At 45.8% G+C, this 21,158-nt stretch overlaps 1 protein-coding gene across 2 annotated transcripts; it reads left to right on the forward strand.

The window, feature by feature from the left end:
* The first annotated feature begins 1,111 nt into the window (after positions 1–1,111).
* Positions 1,112–19,593, forward strand: LOC131819632 (small integral membrane protein 10-like protein 2A). 2 transcript variants are annotated; one of them, XM_059154870.1, is made up of 2 exons: positions 1,112–1,562; positions 17,813–17,985. In XM_059154870.1, exons 1-2 carry the CDS (start codon positions 1,377–1,379, stop codon positions 17,831–17,833), a joined length of 207 nt encoding a protein of 68 aa, XP_059010853.1. In that variant the 5' UTR covers positions 1,112–1,376; the 3' UTR covers positions 17,834–17,985. The 2 variants fall into 2 exon arrangements, with proteins under 2 accessions (XP_059010853.1, XP_059010852.1); XM_059154869.1 differs by having other exon boundaries at positions 1,424–1,562; positions 17,813–19,593.
* Positions 19,594–21,158: the final 1,565 nt, after the last annotated feature.

Raw genomic sequence — 21,158 nt, forward strand, 5'->3', positions numbered from 1 at the left:
ATTATTTATTTGAGAGAGAGACAGGGAGAGAGAGCATGAGTGAGAAGGGCAGAGAGAGAAGCAGACTCCCCGTGGAGCTGGGAGCCCGATGGGGGACTCCATCTTAGGACTCCGGGATCATGACCTGAGCCGAAGGCAGTCGTCCAACCAACTGAGCCACCCAGGCATCCCTGCCCCAGATTTTTTTTTTTTAAAGTTAAAGTTCTATTTATTTATTTTAGAAAGAGAGAAATCATGAGAGGGAGGGGAAGAGGGAGCGGTAATGAAACCCCAGCAGACTCAGCACTCCGGGCAGTGCGCAGGACTGGATCTCACAACCCAGAGACCACAACTGGATACCAGGACTGAGGGGAACCAAGAGTCAGATGCACCTGGAAGCTCCCCTTAAATGACTTCTAAAAGTTGTTTAATTTAATAATGATTGTCATTGCAAACCCATTTTAGAGCAAAGAATTTTTACACTTAAATCAATTTTTCACACTGTTGCTTAAAAGACTTAAGATTTGCTTTTAATTTCATCAGTGAAACTTTTTTCCTCACCTGTACCAAATTCCCAGACTTTCAGTGACGGGCAAAATTATTAAAGATTAAATTTTACCTAAGTCAACACTGAACAACAATGGCAGGGGTCCTGAAACCATCTACATGGGGAGCATGTTTTGCCCCTCCGCCCCAGGAAGCCTCCCTTTGTTTGCTTTTTATAATTCTGGTTAGATATATATAACATCAAGCTTGCTATTTTAACTGTTTTTATTTTGATTGATTTTTTTAGGTGCAAAAAGGTAGCTTGATTAAAGCACGGGAAAGGACCCGTGGGCAAAAAGAGCTGCCTATTTTAACAGTTTTTAAGTGTACAGTGTACAAGGTACAAGTGTGTACAAGTGTGTACAAGGATATTGACATTGTACACTGTAATTCAAATTCAAATTCACTGTTCACCTTCTCGTTTGACCATTAGGGGGCAGACCGAGACAACGCATCGGCGGCTCTGCCGGAGCATCCCGCCCCCGCCTCGCCCACGCATGCGCGTCTCACCTGCGGAAGGTGACAGGGGGCGGGGTAGGGGGCGGGACAGAGGTGCGCAGGCGCGGCGCGGGCATTGTGACGTCAGGCCCCGCGGCCAGGCTCGGACCAGGCGGCGTCTCGCGGAGGCGCTTCCCGGAGTGTGACGCGCGGACTACCCTCCCGCCGCCCGCCCGCCCCCGACCTCGCCACCGCCTCCCTCGCTCCCTCAGCGCGCCGAGCGCGGCCCAGTGGCCGGGGTGGAGGCCCGGGGGCGACGCGGCGCCGAGAGGGCGGGCGGGCTTCGGAGCTCCGGGCGGTCCGGGTCCGTGGCCGGTCGGTGCGCGGCGGGCGGGCGGCGGGCGCCGGTCTATATGGCGGCGGCTCTGTCGGGCCTGGCTGTCCGCCTTTCGCGCTCGGCCGCCGCCCGCTCCTATGGGGTCTTCTGCAAGGGGCTGACCCGCACCCTGCTCATCTTTTTCGACCTGGCCTGGCGGCTGCGCATCAACTTCCCCTACCTCTACATCGTGGCTTCCATGATGCTCAACGTCCGCCTGCAGGTGAGTGAGCCGCGCCTGCCTGGCTGGCCCTTTCCCCCCCGACCCTCCCCGAGTGCCGGTCCGCCCCCCGCGGCCCGGCCCAGCCCGCCCGGGACGGCGAGGATGCTGACAGGAGCTGCCAAGCTGGATGCTGAGTGTATGCCAGGCACCGTGCCTTTCTCCTGCAACCCCACGGGAGGAAAACCCGCTGAGGTTATTGTTGTTCCCCGTTCTGCAAATGAGGCTGGGGGCGGGGTGGAGCGGCTTCCCGAGGCTGAGGCCCTACAGCTGGGGCGTGGGGTCCGCGGGGATGGTGGAAACTGGCACCGGTGGAAAGGCCCTGAAGAGGAAATTTTGCCCAGAAAATTCTATATGGTTGGGTTTGCGAGATGGGTTTGTGGTTGACTTTGCTAGTTGCCAAACTTTACGAAGCTCTTCAACACATTATTTTTGATCCCTAAAAGGAGTTAGTGTTTTTGATAGCTGTAGCTGATTAATCCTGGTCGGGATGGAAGTGGGGTGAGGCTGAAGAGGAGGCAAAATGAGGTGGAAGGGGCAGAGACGCAAAAGGGTTCAGAGTTCGGAAACTATTCAGATGTAAGAAAGTGGACACACACTCAGCACCTTGGAGATCGCCTTTGTGGTAAATGACGTTCCTTCATCCCGTGGTAATTACAGATGTCTTTTTCTAGTGGGATGAAAAGTCGTCGGATTGAGAATTTTCCTTTATAAGTGGATCATAGCTGGCCAGATGCCGAGCTCCTGTTGGAGTGCCTGGCGCAGGCTTGGATGGAGGAGGGACAGGTTCTTGCCCTCCCGGAGCTTCCTGTCTGACAGTACTTGTGTGGCTCCCTCATGTGCAGAATGAGGAAGCCCGAGTGCTGGGACAGGGCTGTTGAGACCATGCAGGTGTTGTCCTTTTTGTCCCCTCTGGTTTGATTGCATCAGCATGGAATTGTCTGGGTACCTGGACCCTTGGGTTTTGGTGCTAATCACTCGTGAGGGCTACTTAAAACCAGTTTTGTTTTAAAGATTTTATTTATTTATTTGACAGAGATGACAAGTAGGCAGAGAGGCAGGCAGAGGGAGAGGAGGAAGCAGGCTCCCCGCTGAGCAGAGACCCGATGTGGGGCTCGATTCCAGGACCCTGAGACCATGACCTGAGCCACCCAGACGCCCCTTAAAATCAGTTCTTGATCAAAATTGTGTTAAGGTGAGATGAGATGAACTTGCCTTTCTGTTCTAAGATCCAAATTGGGATACTTTTATTTGAGCAAGGGGTTCTGGCACCCCTAAGTGAAAGTACCAGAATGGAAGAGTGGAAAAGTGAAATCTTTTTCAAGCAGGTAGTTAGGAACGAGTCAAAGGTGCTGTGTGTGGCAATTGGGGGAAACCAGAAAGCCTGTGCTCTAGCCAGTTGCCACTAGCCAACAGTTGTTCGCTAGATCTAGTGTTTTTCAAGAGGAATTGGAAATACTGATTTTTAGATACCATATTAACTCAAGTTTTAAGAAAGTAAACTTTGTGGCCAAAACACGTATGCATTTGACACCCCCCCCCCCAAGCTCCTAGTTTGGAACCTTTTGTCTAGAATTGCATTAATGCTTTGCAGTCACATGCAGAATTACAAGAACTACTATAAGAGAAAAGCTAGTACATAATGGTAAAATTACCATGTTTTGAAAAAAAAATTACCATGTTTTGTACATTAAAAAAAAAAATCACCTTTGTCATACATTCCCTTACTTGTATATGACTACCCTCTAATCCAGACTACCATAATCACTCACCTGGACCATCTGTTTTCCACCGGGCAGTAGAGAAGTATTTTTTTTTTTTTTTTTTAACATAGGTGTCCTTTCCCACAAAACAGCAGAACAAAACTGCTTCTTGTTGCCCACAGGAGGCACTTCACACATATTTTTATCCTGCAGGTCTGGCTTTTGCCCACCTCTCTAACTTCTTACTTGGGTTGCTTCTTGTTTACTGTTCTTTCTCACAGTTTCCTTACTACTCTCTGCCTATCTGCCCCTGGGCATTTGGACAAGCTGTTCTTCCTTTGGTTCAGTCATTTGGTACAGTCTCACACTTCATTTCTGATTTCAGGAAGTGCATGATCACCATATCCATGTGATCTTGCACTTTGGCTCTCTTCATTGCAAGAGTACTGAAGGCTTGCTTGTTCCATAAGCAATAAGGAATCAAGGACTCCATTTCTTTTTTTTTTTTTTAAAGATTTTATTCATTCATTTGTAAGAGAGAGAGAGAGTGAGAGCGAGCACAGGAAGACAGAGTGGAAGGCAGAGTCAGAGGGAGAAGCAGGCTCCCTGCTGAGCAAGGAGCCCGATGTGGGACTCGATCCCAGGACGCTGGGATCATGACCTGAGCGGAAGGCAGCCGCTCAACCAACTGAGCCACCCAGGCGTCCCAAGGACTCCATTTCTAATGTGATGCTTAGGGTTTCCAAATCTCACAGTTGTTTGTAGTTGAGAACCTGAGGAACAGTTATTCAAGTACAAATTTCATAATAAGGAATTTGCACCGTAATGATTGAGAGTAGATGTATTTAGGAGGAGGGAAATTAACTTTACTTGGATTGGTTTGAGCTGTCAGAAGGACTCAGTGCTCACCAATCCCAAAAGTCCGTAATGGGTGACTTGGTGTACTTGACAGTACGTGACCTGGATTAGCTGTCCAGGTGCAGCACAGCCCAGGAGTTGAGCTATATAGGGGTAGCATGTGGGCTGTTAGTCAGGTGAGGGGTGGGGTGGGGGCGGGGGAGCACAGAGTGGTCACCAGGGTGGTTGGCGGCTGTCTAAGAACTCAGGTGCCACGGCAGTCACTTCACAGGCTGAGGCAGGGAGAGGGTGGGAGCGGGGTGTATCTCTTCTTTACTCTGATAGTTAATCTGCTACTTAAAATGCCCTTGCAGGTTTAGAGTTGCTGTTCATTTGTGGAAAATCACTAATTAAATTAACCTGATTTAAGGGTTTAATTACTTTGGCCTCTTGTAAAGGGAAGTGCCATGGGAAATAGCATCCAAGTAAGAGGACAGCTGAGGTGGCTGCCTTTTTACTCACCACACTGTGTCCCCAGCCTCTGCATGGTAGGTGCTGGACTAAAGGATGCTGTGTCCCGTGTGTTTACTTAGGACGTCTGCATCGTTTGCAGACCTTTTCAGGAGATTGATACCTCTTTAACATGCAAGGTGATTAAATGAGAAAACAGATGCAAAAGAGCTTTGTAAACCTAGGAGCTTTATGATCTTAAAATACTGTTTGCAAAAAATAAAAATATAAAATACTGTTTGGAAGCCTAAGAAAAAATAAATTTTAAAAATTCTGAAAAAATATTTGTAAGCAGCCTTAATCTGCTAGAGTCATTAGCATCCTACTTATGCAGAATCCAAAATACAAGTAGAAAAATGAAAATCTGTATGAAATACTAAGTTAAAAATAGTGGGACATCTGGGTGGCTCAGTCGGTTAAGCATCTGCTTTTGGCTCAGGTCATGATCCCAGGGTCCTGGGATGAGTCCCAAATTGGGCTCCTTGCTCAGTGGGAAGCCTGCTTCTCCCTCTGCCTGTAGCTCCCCCTCTTGTGGTCTTATGCTCTCTCTCCCATGCTCTCTCTCTGGCAAGTTAACAAATAAAATTAAAAAAAAAAATTAAAATTAGTAAAAACAAGATGATAGACTGTGCGGAGATCCTATGTAACTGGTTATGCCTCCAACTTTTCAGTTATGCTGCCTGAGGGAAGAATCAAGTATCTTGGGCTCAGGTCACCTAGATTTATAAACGATTAAAAGGGAACGTCTCAAAAAAAAAAAAAAAAAAAAAAGGGAAAGTCTCAGGGGCGCCTGGGTGGCTTAGTCGGTTAAGTGTCTCTGACTGTTGATTTTAGCTCAGACCATGACCTTAGGATTGTCAGAGCCCTGAGCTGGGTATGGAGCCTACTTAAGATCCTTTCTGGGTCCCTCTGCTCCTGTCCTCAAGGGGGGAAAAAAAGAAGGCCTCAAAAAGGTTAGAGAAAGGACATGGTGAAGGTGGATGATTGTTGTCACACTGAGCAATGTCCTTGTCTTCCATGATATGGGCCACACTGCCCTGGAGTCATATGCGCTAACCAGGCCGGGGAAGCTTCCTTTGGTTCCTCCGTGTGTGTGGGCTCTCTCCTCTGGTTCTGACCGCTCTGTCATAGTCTCCTTTCTCATAGACTTTGTCAATCCACAACTCCCTGTCTTTGTGTTCACCTGTCACTTAAAAAATCTGTATTCGTTCATTCCAGTCAAATAAAAGAGTTCAGGAGTGTAGGTGGGCCGGAAGAACTGGTTGCCTTGCTAAATAAAGCAGGTGGGCTTCGTTGATTAGGTGGCATTTGAACAAAAGCTTTTTTTTTTTTTTTTTTTTAAGATTTTATTCATTTATTTGACTGAGACTGCAAGAGAGGGGACAGAAGCAGGGGGAGTGGGAGAGGGAGAAGCTGGCTCCCCATTGAGCAGGGAGCCTGATGCGGGGCTCGATCCCAGGACCCTGGGATCATGACCTGAGCTGAAGGCAGAGGCTTAACGACTGAGCCACCCAGGTGCCCCTGAACAAAAGTTTTTGAAATCAGCGGTGAGGGCTTTAAGCCTTGGGGAAGGGGAGATGTCTGGGTTAGAAGTGTATCTGGTGTTGTGGAGAGTAGGCCCTGCAGCAGATGCAAGCCTGGCTTGTTCGTTCTAGAACAGGAGGAGGCTGGTCCGTGAAGAAGGAGCTTCAGACTGAGAGGTGTAGGAGCATTGAAAGGACTTTGGCATTGACTCAGGTTGCATGGTCTGATGTCTGAACAGTTTCAGGAAGTAGTAACTATCCCGAGAATCCTAGTTGCAGGATCTCCTAGTGCAGCTTGAAATGAGTTTTATTCTTTTGCTCGATTGGGGAAAATTAGAGATTATTAAGAAAATGTTTAAAAGTATATAAGCTTTGCGAAATCTTAATGAGTCAAGTCAGAAGCATCAGCTCAGTTAGAAATTTGTTCTCTCTTCTGAGCTGAGGAACGACTGCATACTTTGAGATAAGTACCGAACATGCAGAAAACACACTAGGGAATCTTTCCATTCGAGTGAATGCCTTCATCATGGTTTGTTTTTCATAAACTTTAGAAAAATTTTCAACCTATATAAAATTTGAAAGAATGGTGCAGTGAATATCTGTATTCTTGAGTCAGGTTTTTTTGTTTTGTTTTGTTTTTAAGTCTTACACAAAGTCCTGTAATGGGTCAAGCAGATACTAAAGTGTGTTAGATCTATATGTACTGATGTTAGGAGATACCAACCAGGGACATCTGGGTGGCTCAGTCAGTTAAGCCTCTGCCTTTGACTCAGGTCATGATCCTGGGGATCTGGGACCGAACCCCATGTCAGGCTCCTTGCTCAGTGGGGAGTCTGCTTCTCCCCCTCCCTCTGCCTACCTCTTTCTCTAAAATAAATAAAATCTTAAAAAAAAAAAAAAAGATACCAACCATATATAAAGTGAAGAAAAGTGGGGGGTGCCTGGGTGGCTCAGGCCATTAGACATGTGCTTTCAGCTCAGGTCATGATCCTGTGTCTTGGGATCCAGCCCCATATCAGGCTCCCTGCTCGGTGGGGGTAGGGGTGGGGGGGGTCTGCTTCTCCCTCACCCCCTGCTGCTCCTCCCCTGCTTATGCTATCTCATTCTTGTGCTCTCTCAAATAAATAAATAAATAGAATCTTTTTTTTTTTTAAAGATTTTATTTATTTATTTGACAGAGAGAAACCACAAGTAGATGAAGAGGCAGGCAGAGAGAGAGGGGGAAGCAGGCTCCCTGCTGAGCAGAGAGCCTGATGCGGGACTCGATCCCAGGACCCTGGGATCATGACCCGAACCGAAGGCAGTGGCTCAACCCACTGAGCCACCCAGGCGCCCAATAAATAGAATCTTTTAAAGAAAAAATGTGTTTGCCTATACCTGGGGGGAGCAGCCCTAACTCGGGAGAGCCTAGGCATTGCTTCTCAAACGATCTGTGGAGAAGAACCAGTGGTTCTTTACCTGCACAGACAGGGGTGGCTTATAAACCACAAACATATTTCTCACAGCCTGGAAGCTGGAAAGTCCAAGATCGAGGCACCCTCATGGCCAGGCCCTTGCGAGAGTTTTTTTCCTAGCAGGTGCCTTCTTGTCATCTCAGAGTCAGGGGGGCTGGGGGTCTCTGTGGGGTGGTTTTGTAAGAATGCCAGTCCCGTTCATGAGGGCTCTACTCATGAGCTGCACACTTCCCAGAGGCTTCCCTGCCTTAATGACGGCCATCTTCAGGTTGGAGTTTCAGCATATGAATTCGGGGGGACAGACATTGAGACCATAGCACCTTCTGATAGTTTTGTAAGGGCCAATAAAAATGAATTGCTTTTACATGGAAAAGGGCAGCGTCTGCTTGAGGTCCACCCCCCCCATTCATGGGCACATACGCATTTTCTCTCTCTCTCTCTCTCTCTCTCTCTCCCCCTCCCCCTCCTCCCCTCTCCCTACTAAATAAATCCTTCATTAAAAAAAAAGTTACACTTCCCACTCAGCCACCTCTGAGTGTTCTTAATTCTGTTCTTACATGATCAGTATAACCAGCTGGGGGATGGGGGTGGGGAGGGACATGGGATGGTGGTGCCTTTTACCTTCGTAAGGACTTTGGCTTGTACTCTGAGCGAAGTGGGAGATGTTTCAGTGAGATGGGACTTCATGTGATTTACTTTTTTAAAGGATTTTTTTTTTTTTAAAGATTTTATTTATTTATTTGACAGAGAGAGACACAGCGAGGGAGGGAACACAAACAGGGGGGTGGGAGAGGGAGAAGCAGGCCTCCTGCCGAGCAGGAGCTCGATCCCAGGACCCTGAAGTCATGACCGGAGCCAAAGGCAGACGCCTAACGACCGAGCCACCCAGGCGCCCCTAAAAGATTTTTTTTTTTAAAGATTTTATTATTTATTTGACAGAGAGAGAAAGCGCGCACGCACAAGCACGGGGAGAGGCAGAGGGAGAGGGAGAAGCAGGCTTCCTGCAGAGCAGAGGAAGCCCGATATGAGACTCAATTCCAGGACTCTGGGATCATGACCCAAGCCGAAGGCAGTGGCGAAGTGTGTGTGGCAGTGGCACACACTTACCTATTTATTTATATCTCTGTCATTCCTTTTCAGTAAGGATAAATAAACTCTTTGCTAATCTTGTTTTATCTATTTCGTCAAGCCTACACCATCTTCCATCTCCTCACCCTACACTGGGGTATTTAAAAAAAAAAAAAAATCCAAACCAGAATGAGGCTTTTGGTTCTTTTGTTTGTTTGTTTCACTTTTTAACTTTGAAATGACTTGACTTAAAGAAAAGTTGCAAAAATAGTGCAGAGAGCTCCCATAGATGCTTTACCCATTTTCTGCTGTTGGAGGCTAACTATACCATAGCACAGTTAAAAATTCAGAGATGAGGGGCACCTGGGTGGCTCAGTGGGTTAAGCTGCCTTTGGCTCAGGTCATGATCTCAGGGTCCTGGGATCGAGTCCCGCATCGGGCTTTCTGCTCAGCAGGGAGCCTGCTTCCCTCTCTCTCTCTCTCTCTCTCTCTGCCTGCCTCTCTTCCTACTTGTGATCTCTGTTAAATAAATAAATAAAATGTTTGGGGGGAAAAAAAAAACTCAGAGATGAACATCAGTCTGATGCATTGGGGTTTCACCAGTTTTTCCCACTGTGTCCTTTTCCTGTTCCAGGACCCGACACTGCATTTAGTTGCCGTGTCTCCAATCTGTGACACTTCCGTAGACGCCTCTTGTCTTTTATATCCATCCCTTGGGCATTCAGGCTGTTGTTGGTTTTTGGCTATTATGAGTGAGTAAGGCTGCCGGGAACATTCACGAATAGGGTTTGCGTGGATGTGATTTCATTTCTCTTGGATATAGGAGTGGAGAGTCGCTGGGTCATATGGTAATCCTGTGTTTAAGCATTTCAGGAGGCTCACTGTTACTGCACTTCAGAGTTGAGGGTGGAAGCGGGGAGACTCTGGGGGGGAGGGATGGGAGGGACACCATGGCGGCTCCTGATGGGGGGGAGCTACTGGGAGTGGCTGTGTTGTGTTTGTTGTTTGAGGCAACATGCCTCTCTTACATAAGTACTTCCTTACGTGGTATGTCAGTGAAAGACTCATTCACTTTTTTGGGGGGGTGGTGAACTACCCATGTTTTTTGCCCATTTTCCTGTTGGTTGTTGGTGATTGTAATTTCTCAGAGCCTTGTATCTGTTAAGCGTTGAAAAGTGGGTTTTTTTGTTTGTTTGTTTTGTTTTAGTTACATTTTGATTTTGCTTATGATGTGTATTTGACATACCGAACTTTACTTGTTTTTGAAAAAGCTTCTTTGTTTCTCTCTTTTAAGTAATCTCTGCACTCAGTGTGGGTCTTGAACACTCAATCCTGAAATTAAGAGTGGCATGTTCTACTGACTGAGCCAGCCAGGCACCCCTGAGGTTTATTTTTATGTAGTCAGATTTAACAATCTTTTTTTTTTTTTTTTTAAGATTTTTTTTTTTTTTATCATCAGAGAGAGAGAAGGGGAGAGAGCAAGCACAGGCAGACAGAATGGCAGGCAGAGGCAGAGGGAGAAGCAGGCTCCCTGCCAATCAAGGAGCCCGATGTGGGACTCGATCCCAGGACACTGGGATCATGACCTGAGCCGAAGGCAGCTGCTTAACCAACTGAGCCACCCAGGCGTCCCAACAATCTTTTTTGACTTTGGGTTCGCCCTAGTTAGAAGGCCTTCCCAGGGGCACCTGAGTGGCTCAGTTGGTGAAGTGTCTGCCTTTGGCTCCAGTCATGATCCCAGGGTCCTGGATCAGTCTCGCATTGGGCTTCCTGCTCAACGGGGAATCTGCTTCTCCCTCTCCCTCTGCAGTTCCCCCTGCTTGTGGGCTCCCTCTCTCAAATAAAATAAAATCTTAAAAAAAAAAAAAAAAAAAAAGACCTTCCCAACTTTTAGGCTATGAGGAATTCAACCCTATTTTATTCTGGTTAGAAAATACATATACATACATAAAATCTCCTGTGATAAGTATACAGATTGCACTGCCGTGAAGACTGTGTGAGTAACATTTTTGTCCTTGAGTATATGTTACTAGAAAGTGAGCTTCAAGAAGAAGAGTCCTGTTTGTCCTAACACTAGTGCCTAGAACAGTGCCTGGCTCAGGGTAGGAGTTCAGTGAACACTTCCGGATTGAATTTGTAGCAGGAAATTGTCAGAGTAGAATCCTGAAGGAAAGGTTATTTGCATTTGTAAATAATTCTAAAAGTTAAAATGCTCCCTGTTGACTGGTTGGCCACTGCAGCCGGGGCCTCGGCTTCCACCCCTCCCCGGAAACATGCAGTCTGTGTTGAGGCCACTTCCTTGTTGCCTTCCGGTGGTCACTCCTGCGTCTTCTGCTTCACAGAACCCTCCCCCCTCCACACCCCATTTTGTTGTTCATTCCCTAAAACACTCTTGATGATGATGACAGCTGCTGTTTATAGCATGCCAGTCAGAGAAGTTGCTAGGCGCTCTCACATAGTGAGTCCTCACAGCACGCTGAGGTCAGAGGATTGCCCGAGGTCCTGGAGTCGGGACACAGCCCATGTCTGAGCATACCTTTGGCAGGCAGGTGAAAGGGGGAGGAAACAGGGTGGTGGCTTAGCGAGAGCTGCACAGCGGGCTTTTTAAGGGCAGGTTTGATTTAGATGTGCTGAATGATTGGTAACAGGAACTCAGCACTCTTAGTAAGTTTCCTGTGGTTATGATTCAGCTTAATGGGGAGGCGACTGAGTTGTTCCTGCTTCTCATCCTCTGAGCTGGGTAACACCTTTTTACTATTTTTCTTCTTTAAGTCTTACTGTTTTTTAAATTTTATTTTGTATTGCCTTAAGTAATCTCTACACCCAACTTGGGGCTTGAACTCAAGACCCCAAGATCAAGAGTTGCATGCTGTACGGACTGTGCCAGCCAGGTGCCCCCCATGCTGGGTAGCAATTTCAAGAATGTGTTTTGGCCACCTCCTCAGTGTGATTAATTCAGTCGTGAGCACAGTGATGTTAAGGTATACTGATGTTCACTTCTGGAAGCTCTGGAAGCCAGGCGAGGCCAGGATGAGCCTGGAGTGTGTTTGTGAGCCATTGTGAAGCAGGACCCCACTCTAAGCCCATTGTTGTCCCAACCTGGCTCGTGGAGCTGTGTCTTCTTCCAGCCCCCTTTGGAGATAGCCTTGCCAGCTGGCTTTCAGAAGCATAGCGGCCAGGTTATTTTTAGTTCACAGAGCAGTGGTATCCAGACTGTCAGGTCCCGGAGGCCATTAATAGCTCAGGTTAGAGAAGGTAAGGTGACAGCAGTCCAAGAGGGCAGCAGCTGCCTAAGTGGGTCAGGCCTATTGTTGTGCAGCAGGTCAGCTGCCTCCAGCCAACAGGGATTTTGGTAGAGGATGATTTCTCCTGTCTGCACTGGAATTGTGGACGCACCCAGATAATCTTGTTTCCCTGTGCACATCACCCCTCTGGTTTTGTGGCTCCATTTTCAACCTTTTTTACCTTTTTGGGGGATGTGTCGGGTGAGGAAATACGTTCAGGAACTTACTGCCAGTACCACACTTCTTTTTTTCTGAATCATACTGTTTTGAACTTCCAAATAGACTCTTTCCTTTACCCTGATGGTCTCCGTGTTGATGGATAAGTTTGTTTGCCAGAGTTTATGCTGCTTATTATTTTGTAGCCTTAACACAGGGTGGGGGGAGGATGTGGCGATGAGATTTCTAGGGCTAAGGACAGTTAATTATATAATTATGTATGTTAGGTACAATGTGATATATCTATATATGTAGTAGGGTGAGAATAAGTTATAAAAATATTTCACAAACACAAATACCATATGATTTCACTTACATGTGGAATCTAAAAAACAAAACAAATGAACAAACCAAAAAAAGAAACAGGCCCATAAATACAGAGAACAGACTGATGATGGGCGCCAGATGGGCTGGTGGGGGGATGGGAAAATGGGTGAAGGGCAGTGGAAGGTACAGGCTCTCAGATGTGGAATGAATAAGTCCCAGGCATGGAAGGTACAGTGTAGAGAATACAGTCCGTGGGATTGTAGTGGCATTGTGTGGGGACAGATGGTGGTTGTGCTCGTGGGGAGCAGAGCACGATGTTGAAGCTTGTTGAATCACTTTGTGCACGTGAAACTAATCTAGAGTGTGTCAACTGTACTTCCATAAAAAATACTTCACTTGTTTAGAAATTATTTGAAAATTATTTCTGGCTTTCAAAATAACGTGTGTGTCTAGTGTGAAGTTTTTGCTGACCAAAAAAAAAATAAATAAATAAAGGTAGTTTTTGTTGATTAATTGAGGGATCAGAGCCAAAATGTTTTCACTGACCTGAAGTTTTTTTTTTTTTTTTTTTTAAGATTTTATTTATTTATTTGACAGAGATCACAAGTAGGCAGAGAGACAGGCAGAGGGGAGTGGGGAGCAGGCTCCCTGCTGAGCAGAGAGCCCGACCCTGAGATCATGACCTGAGCCGAAGGCAGAGGCTTGAACCCACTGAGCTGCCCAGGCACCCCTGACCTGAAGTATTTTTGTCAAGATTAAATATATAGTTTATTACTGAATTTATTAAAGAAGTAGATCTTCAGTAAACAACATATTCTAACATTACTAAATATGTGATTATATTAGTGGTACCTTAGCTGGAGTATTTTAACACAATTCTGGAAATATTTCATCTTTCGGAACAGCACTAAGTCCTTGTACAAGGACATGCTAAAAGTAGTTAGATAATTTTCCTGAGAGGTGGCCCCTATTAAGTGACATGTTTTTCTTAAGAATTTTTTATTTTATTTTATTATTTTAAAAAATATTTTTAAAAATTTGGGTGTGAGAGGGCGTGAGCAGGGGGAGGAACAGAGGGAGAGGGAAAGCAGACTGCCTGCTGAGTCGGGTGCTTGCCTGCAGGGCTCCATCCCAGGACACTGAGACCGTGACCTGAGCCAAAGACAGATGCTTAATGAACTGAGCCAGCCTGGTGCTTCTCAAATATATTTTTAATACATATTAAAATAAGGTATTTATAAACATTCTTAAGGAGTGCCTGGATAGCTCAGTTGGTTAAACGTCTGCCTTCAGCTCAGGTCACGATCTCAGGGTCCCGAGATCGAGCTGGACTTTGGTCTCCCTCTCCCTCTGCTCCTCCCCCTGCTCATGTTTGTGCCTGCTCGGTCTCTCTCTTTAGCTTTTAAGTAAAAGCTAATATATATACACATAAATATATATGAATATTTTTTTTTCTTAAGATTTTATTTATTTATTTGATACCCGAGAGAGAGGCAGGCAGAGAGACGGGGGAAGCAGGCTCCCCGCCAAGCAGGGAGCCCAATGTGGGGCTCGATCCCAGGACCCTGAGATCATGACCTGAGCCAACCGGCAGAGGCATAACCCACTGAGCCACCCAGGCGCCCCATGGATATGTATATTTGAGAATGCTTTCATTTCAGGAAAATGTTCTTAGTACATTTGAAATCAGTAATATAAATGGAGAGTTTGAACAAATATGCTTTGGAAACTTAACTTGCAAGAACTGTCCAGAGAAGTTGACTAGTTTTTGATGGGGTAAACTTTGAAATTATGACTCTGAACAATGGTGGGAATTAGGACCCCTGTGCAATTGAAAATCCACAGATTTTTGACTCCCAAAAATCTAACTTAGCAATAACAGTTAACATATATTTTGTGGCATATGCTGTATTCTTAGAAAAAGCCGTCTAGAGAAAAGAAAATGTTAACATAAGAGAAAATATTTTACAGACTGTACTGTATTTGTGGAAAAAGACCTGCATAAAAGTGGACCTGTGCAATCGAAACCCATGTTTTTGAGGGTCAGCTGTATTGAATTGTAGCCAGAATCCACACTTAGAAGATTGTACCTCTTAAAAGTTCTCATCACAAGAAAAAAATGGTAATGGTTGGTGACAGATGTCAACTCCTGGAGATCATTTTGTAATATATACAAACATTGAACCCTCATGTTGTACACCTGAAACCAATGTAACGTTATATCACAGTTTTTAAAAAATGGCATCTTGCATTTGTGTATTGCTTTATCCTGTTCAAATACATTTTTTCAGTTCTTTAGAGGCTTGATCTCATTTCTATTGGTAAAAATTTTGAACATGTCCTCCAGATAGAGATGTAAACTATATGGTTCTCCACCAAAATATGGCATATATTGTAAAACTTACAAAAAGTTAAAGGGGGAATGAGATAAAATGAGCTAGGCAGAGATCTGATATTTTCTCCTCTACTCCTTGAGTTGGGGTCACCCCATTTAGCACCCGCTACACTAGAAGATCGTATGAAGTTTAGAGTTTATTTGGAGCCAATGAAGTTGTGCAAGAAACACATCTAACTGCCCTCTTTTTTGAAGTGCTTGATGCTCTTGGTGTCTATGACATGGAGTTTCTCGAGTTGCTTCAAATCTTCCCCCTTGGTGGCTTTGGGGTGCCCTCACTAGATCTTGGAGAGCCTGGCCTTCTGTATCTTACCGTCTTCTCTTTTTTACCCATCTCCCCAAAACTGGGGACTTCAGAATCTGGGTCTGAGCTCTGACGTCACTCTTGAGCTAACCACTTGATTAATAATCCAAATGCTTGTCCAGTTCCCACAATCAGACTCTGTGTGTCCCCATCTGAGCTGTTAGACGTCCCTCCAGACCTGCTGCTCCTCTCCATTCTCCATTCGTGATGCCTTCATTACCTAGAAGTGAAACGAGAGAAACCGGTGGTGGTCTCCCTTTCTACATCCGTCAGCTACCAAGTGGAAAAATATTTTCTCTTTCCTTTTCATCCACAGCCTCAACTCTTCCCCTGTGGAATTGGAATAGCCTCCTCATTGGTCTGTGTAATTCCTTTCCACTTGCCACAGCCACCACCCTGCAGCCAAGGAGTTAGTCAGAAATGCAGATCCGGCCACCATCTCCTGGCCGAATGTCGCTCAGTCGCTCTGCTGATGGAGGCCACGCTCCCTGCACCACGATCCGTGTGCCTCGTTAGCCCTGGTTGGCTTCACGCCTCTCCCTGTGCCCTTTTTGCTTCTGCTTCAGCCTCCAACAATTGTTTATTTTCTTCCTAGTGTACTCTCTTTACTTTTTTTTTTTTTTTTTAAAGATTTTATTTATTTATTTGACAGAGATCACAAGTAGGCAGAGAGGCAGGTGGCGGGGGTGGGGGGGTGGGGAGGAAGCAGGCTCGATGCCGAGCAGAGAGCCCGATGTGGGGCTCAATCCCAGGACCCTGGGATCATCACCTGAGCCAAAGGCAGAGGCTTAACCCACTGAGCCACCCAGGTGCCCCTCTCTTTACATTTTTAAAAAATGTAACACACTTGCACACTCACCTAGCTTGTTCCCCTGGTTAGAGAAACTGCAGCTTCCTGTCCCCCATTTCTCTGTCCTCACAGCCAAGCCTCTCAGCTCCAGCGGGCTCTCCTTGTCCGGATTTCTCTCACTCTGAATTGCACGCTTGTTGCTTCCTGACTCTTAGTGCTCAGGCTTTGTCTTTCTGTGGGAAGCGAGCTGCGCGCTCTTAGGCCTCTGCCTCACGTCCCACGTTTCCACCCCTCCTTTCACCCAGCAGAGCTGTGTGTCTTCCTTACATTGTTCTTCCGTAGGCTGGCCTTCTAGAAAAATAGTAAATACAGTCGATGTATTTCTTTATTTTCCATGTATTAATGCTCTGGGGTTACGGTTTTTTAAAGGAACATGGGTCAACATTTTTTTTTAACTCATCAATTAATGAGGGAACTCATTAATTAGATGCTAACTCATTAATTAGATTAATTAGATGTTCTAATTGGTTTAAAGGAGAATTTAGACAGAACACGCACACACATAATCAGGAATGCCAAAGTGCAGTGCAGATGATCAGTACACATGGTCAGTATCCACAGGGTAATAATCAATTGTATTCCTCTGAACAGAGTTTTTAATTATTTGGATAAGAAATCTTTTGCCTTCTTCTCACAGTTTTTACAACTCAGAGTCAGGTGCAGGGCCCCCTAAACTCAGGTAGCCCAGGGACGCAGTGGACAGTGAGCCCATTCAGCTTGTTTCCTGGTCTCAAGGCTCTTTCACAGCCTTTCTTGACACATCTTCCCCATTGGGGGCATAATGATGTCAAAGAAAGATGATTCTTGGTCACAGAAAAAGCCTGGTCCTGTTAGCGTTGCAGGTACAGCAAGAATGTTAACCATACGGGCCACCTTGAGTTTGCTCTTGAACCACTGCTGAGGTTACAAATCAACTTCTGTCCCAAAGTTTTCACGCAGAATCTCGGACTAGGTGAGTTTGAGAGTGGGGATGTAAGCCCAAGAAACTTTCTCCATCCTTTTTTTACTTGTAGTACCTATAAATTCGGTGAATTCTTCTCTTAACAAGACTCCAAAATTTGCTGAGGTCCTGCCCTGACAGCCGTGATCTTCCTTACCACATTGAGGCCGTGACCTCCACGCAGGTTTTTCCTGGGAGGGCTTTGTGGACAGCAGATCTGTAAATAATGTTGACCTTGATTCCTTAAAAGTGGCTTGTCATGCTTGAGTCACTGAGACTCAGTCTCAAATAGGACACGTCAGGTAGGGCCTTGGTTTGCATAATCAAGTCATCCAGTTACGTCCTGATTAAATAGAGGACAGATTTTTATAGAACCCACAGAAATAACTAAATAGCTGTGAAAACTACAAAGCCTAAGAATGTTTTTTTTTTTTTTTTAATTTTAAGTATTTTTAGGAAACCCTGCAGTAATAAAGTACTGTTTAGATTTCTTTCTTTTTTTTTCTCTTAAAGTATGTTCTTTTTGTTGTGATCTCTAATTGGTAGGTTGTCATCCTGTTTTCTGTCAAAATGTAGGAGTCCTTGGTACTAGAGACTGTTAAAGAGATCTTCCTGGGGCGCCTGGGTGGCTCAGTGTGTTAGGCCTCTGCCTTTACCTCAGGTCATGATCTCAGGGTCCTGGGATCGAGTCCCGCATCGGCCTCTCTGCTCCGCGGAGAGCCTTCTTCCCTCTCTCTCTCTGCCTGCCTCTCTTCCTGCTTGTGATCTCTCTGTCAAATAAATAAATAAAATCTTTAAAAAAAAAAAAAAAAAAGATCTTCCTGTTTGTTAGAAGTACCTGGTATGTGTAGGCTCTTTCAAGGCTCTGTCTTCATAATTATACTCCCGATTATCTCTTCCAGGTTCATATTGAGATCCACTGAAGGCCTTCCGCTGACTGACAGAGGGCGCGTCGTCAGGCTCACCACATCAGAGAACACACAGCATGAGGGACACCTGCCTCGGGAAGGTGCAGGCAGCGGGAGAGGACTCAGATCGGCTGCTGTATGGACTTGAAGGAGCACAGAGGGAGAGCCCTTGCCCGACAGATACGCCTTCCCCTTCCGGGATGCCTAGGCCTGCCGTCGATGGGGATGGAAATTCACAAAGTGAGGAGTTATCAGTGGAAATGAAAAATGCTTCGAGTGAGGCCAGCCTCTTCCTTCACAATGGCAACAAAACACTTCCATGTTTGAAAGAATCATTACGAAGAAATTCAGCTTCTGTAGCGGGTCAGAGCAAGACTGTGCATGTGTTCTGCGCCCCCGCCGGAGAGCGTTCTGCTGGGATGTGCTGCGGAGCGAGGGAGGCTCTGCTGGGGCGCGGGCTGGAAGGAGGGCCCGGGGCCACCAACCGCCATGGAGGACGGGGCCGCACAGCGGAGTCTCAGGCGTCAGGACTACTGCGCCCTCAGAAGCGGTCAGAATCAGGGATTTCTGAGGAGGAACCGCCAAGTGCTCTTCTGGAGGGGCTAGGCTTTGAGTTGGAACTGTCTGGCCTGCATTTCGTCCTCTCTCCACTGCTGCACGCACACCCTGAAGTTTTCCTGAATGAGACACAAAGTGTTTTCCTTGGCCACTCAGAGCCCCTGTTTTCGGAGCCAACGGTAGAATCCAAGAAGATGCTTTCAAGTGTAAGAAGTACCTCGGACGATCTGCAGATAATACTGGGGCTACTGGCTCTACCAGCTTTCGAAATAGCAAATTCAATACGCCATAGTTAAGGTGCAAGCCGAACAATAAAAATAGTGAGATTAATTTTAAAACTTGTCTTAGAATGGTTTCTTTCACATGAATCTGGATGCACACGGGGCAGCCGTGAAGTTCCTGCTTCAGTTTGTATGATCAGACAAACTTTGAGTGGAATTTCAACTCACGGGAAGTTGGTTGATGTGAGGGGAGACTTTTGAACGTGTTTTAGCTTGTGCTTGAAAGACATTCAGTATTGGGATGCCATTTCAAGGAGAATGTTCATAGATCCTATATAAATGTCAGGTTAGAACGGAAAGGTGTAACAGCATTTTTTATGTTATCTTCAACGCTCATTCCAAAGGGCTACCATCCCGATAGTCTCGCCTCTCTCTGATCCTTGGGTGGAAGCGGCCATTTGTTCAAGTCAGCCCCTTCCTACTCTCTCTCGGCCTTCTATAGGATAATTTCGGTCTGCAGCAAAATTTGACTTCTTTTCTCATCTCTCTTTCCTTCCCTTCGAAATGCAGTTTAAATGGAGGCCCTACAGTGAAAAGTGCAACATCCGAAGTCCTTCTAGTATAATCCTTTCTCAAACTAGGAGCCTTAGCTGTGTCGCCTGAAATAAAAGTGACCTCGAGACCATCTGCGGCGGCTCAGTTAAGGGGAGACAGACCTCATATTGCCCCTAAAGTTGCCAGGAGCCGGGAGGATCTCTGATCCCAACATTTTCTCTGACGTAATGTAATCCCTCTGCTGGTTGGGAACTCCGGGAAAGGTCCCTTCAGAGCATGGGTTTCTCAGGCGTCCCAAAGTAAGACTTACCCATTTTCGGGGTTGCTGGTTGCTTCTCTCTGTCTGTGTGCTAACTTACTATGCCATGTGCTATTTTACTGTTTGAGGAAAATGGAGAAGAAAATGTATTATTTAGCATAATAAATGTCTTCTTTTATGTGTGTGGTCTCGGGTCACCTTGTCTTTTTTCAGTGCCGTCTTCCTCATACTGAGAAGTCTTTCAGCATCGGTCCAAGTAGGCTGCCGACTTAGAAGACCAGAAGCAGAGCTTGAAAGACAACCTAGGAAGCTAGGTCTGCACTCTGCTCTCACTTTCCTTCCAGAACATAGAACATGTTGTGATCGCAGCCAGTGTGAAGGACGCTGTCCTGGTTGGGCAGTGAGAGCCCTGCTTAGGACCCTCTGGGGTCACCAAGGGATGGTGAGTCACCAAGGGACGGTCAAGTGAGAACACAGAATTGTTTTAAAAGGGGAGCTCTGTTCTTGTCAAACCCTTACCCCCCTGCCTTTTGTCTTGCTTTAAATCAAGTCTGTTCCTTTGGGGTAGAGCTTTCCATGACCCATCGAATATTTTATTTCCTTTGTCTTGTAAATTGCAAGAATAGAAATTTTCAGCCAGTTGCAAAGAACAAATAATGGAATTCTCTATTGAATATCCGTTGCTAAATAAATTTAGAATGTCTTCATGTGGTTATATTAGAATAAGTTGTGTTTTTTTCTGAAAGCCACTTTGGGGAAATGTTCACAGTAACAACTTTTTTCTTTAATTTTTTAATACATGGGGCGCCTGGGTGGCTCAGTCACTTAAGCTGCTGCCTTCTGCTCAGGTCATGACCCCAGGGTGCTGGGATTGAGTCCTGCATCAGGCTCCTTGCTCAGGGGGCAGTCTGCTTCCCCTCCTCCCTCTGCTTGTGCTCTCTCTGTCAAATAAATGAAATCTTAAAAAGATACTCTTTCAGATAAATTGTTTCCATGATTGAGTTATAAATGGGATGTCTTTAAAGTTTTTTAAGATTTTATTTATTTATTTGACAGAGATGACAAATATATTGGCAGAGAGGCAGGCAGAGAGAGGGGGAAGCAGGCTGCCTGCTCAGCAGAGAGCCCAATGTGGGGTTTGACCCCAGGACCCTGGGATCATGACCCGAGCTGAAGGCAGAGGCTTTAACTCACTAAGCCACCCAGGCGCCCCTAAAGTTTTCTTTTTAATTCCGGTTAACATACAGAGTAATAATGATTTCAGGTGTACAATCTAGTGATTCAGCACTCTGTGGGTCACCTGGTGCAGGCCTTCATCCCCATCCCCTGTTTAACCCCCAACCACCTCACCACTGGTAACCGTCAGTTCTCTATAATTTAGAACCATTTCTTAGTATGTCTTTTAACCCCCTTTGCTTGTTTCTTAAATTCCACAAACTAGTGAAATCATGTCATCTTCTCTGACTGACTTAAATTTCGCTTAGCATAATAGTCTCTAGCTACGTCCATGTCATTGCAAATGGCAAGATTTCATTCTTTTTTATGCCTAGTATTCCATTAAACGTACACATACCACATCTTTATCCATCCGTCAATCGATGGACACTTGGACTGCTTCCCTCTCTTGGCTATTATAAATAATGCTGCTATAGACGTAGGGGATGCCTGTATCCTAAAAAGAAGTCATTTGAGATTGTTTAGGTTGTATCATTTTGTCAATGAAAACAGGGAAGTTTGCTTTAGAAGT

The sequence above is a fragment of the Mustela lutreola genome, chromosome 17 (genome assembly GCF_030435805.1).
Source record: "Mustela lutreola isolate mMusLut2 chromosome 17, mMusLut2.pri, whole genome shotgun sequence".
NCBI lineage: Eukaryota > Metazoa > Chordata > Mammalia > Carnivora > Mustelidae > Mustela > Mustela lutreola.

What these genes read in the sequence shown, in the direction of transcription:
- LOC131819632 (XM_059154869.1), top strand. Translation starts at nt 17,896, where the DNA reads ATGAGGGACACCTGCCTCGGGAAGGTGCAGGCAGCGGGAGAGGACTCA.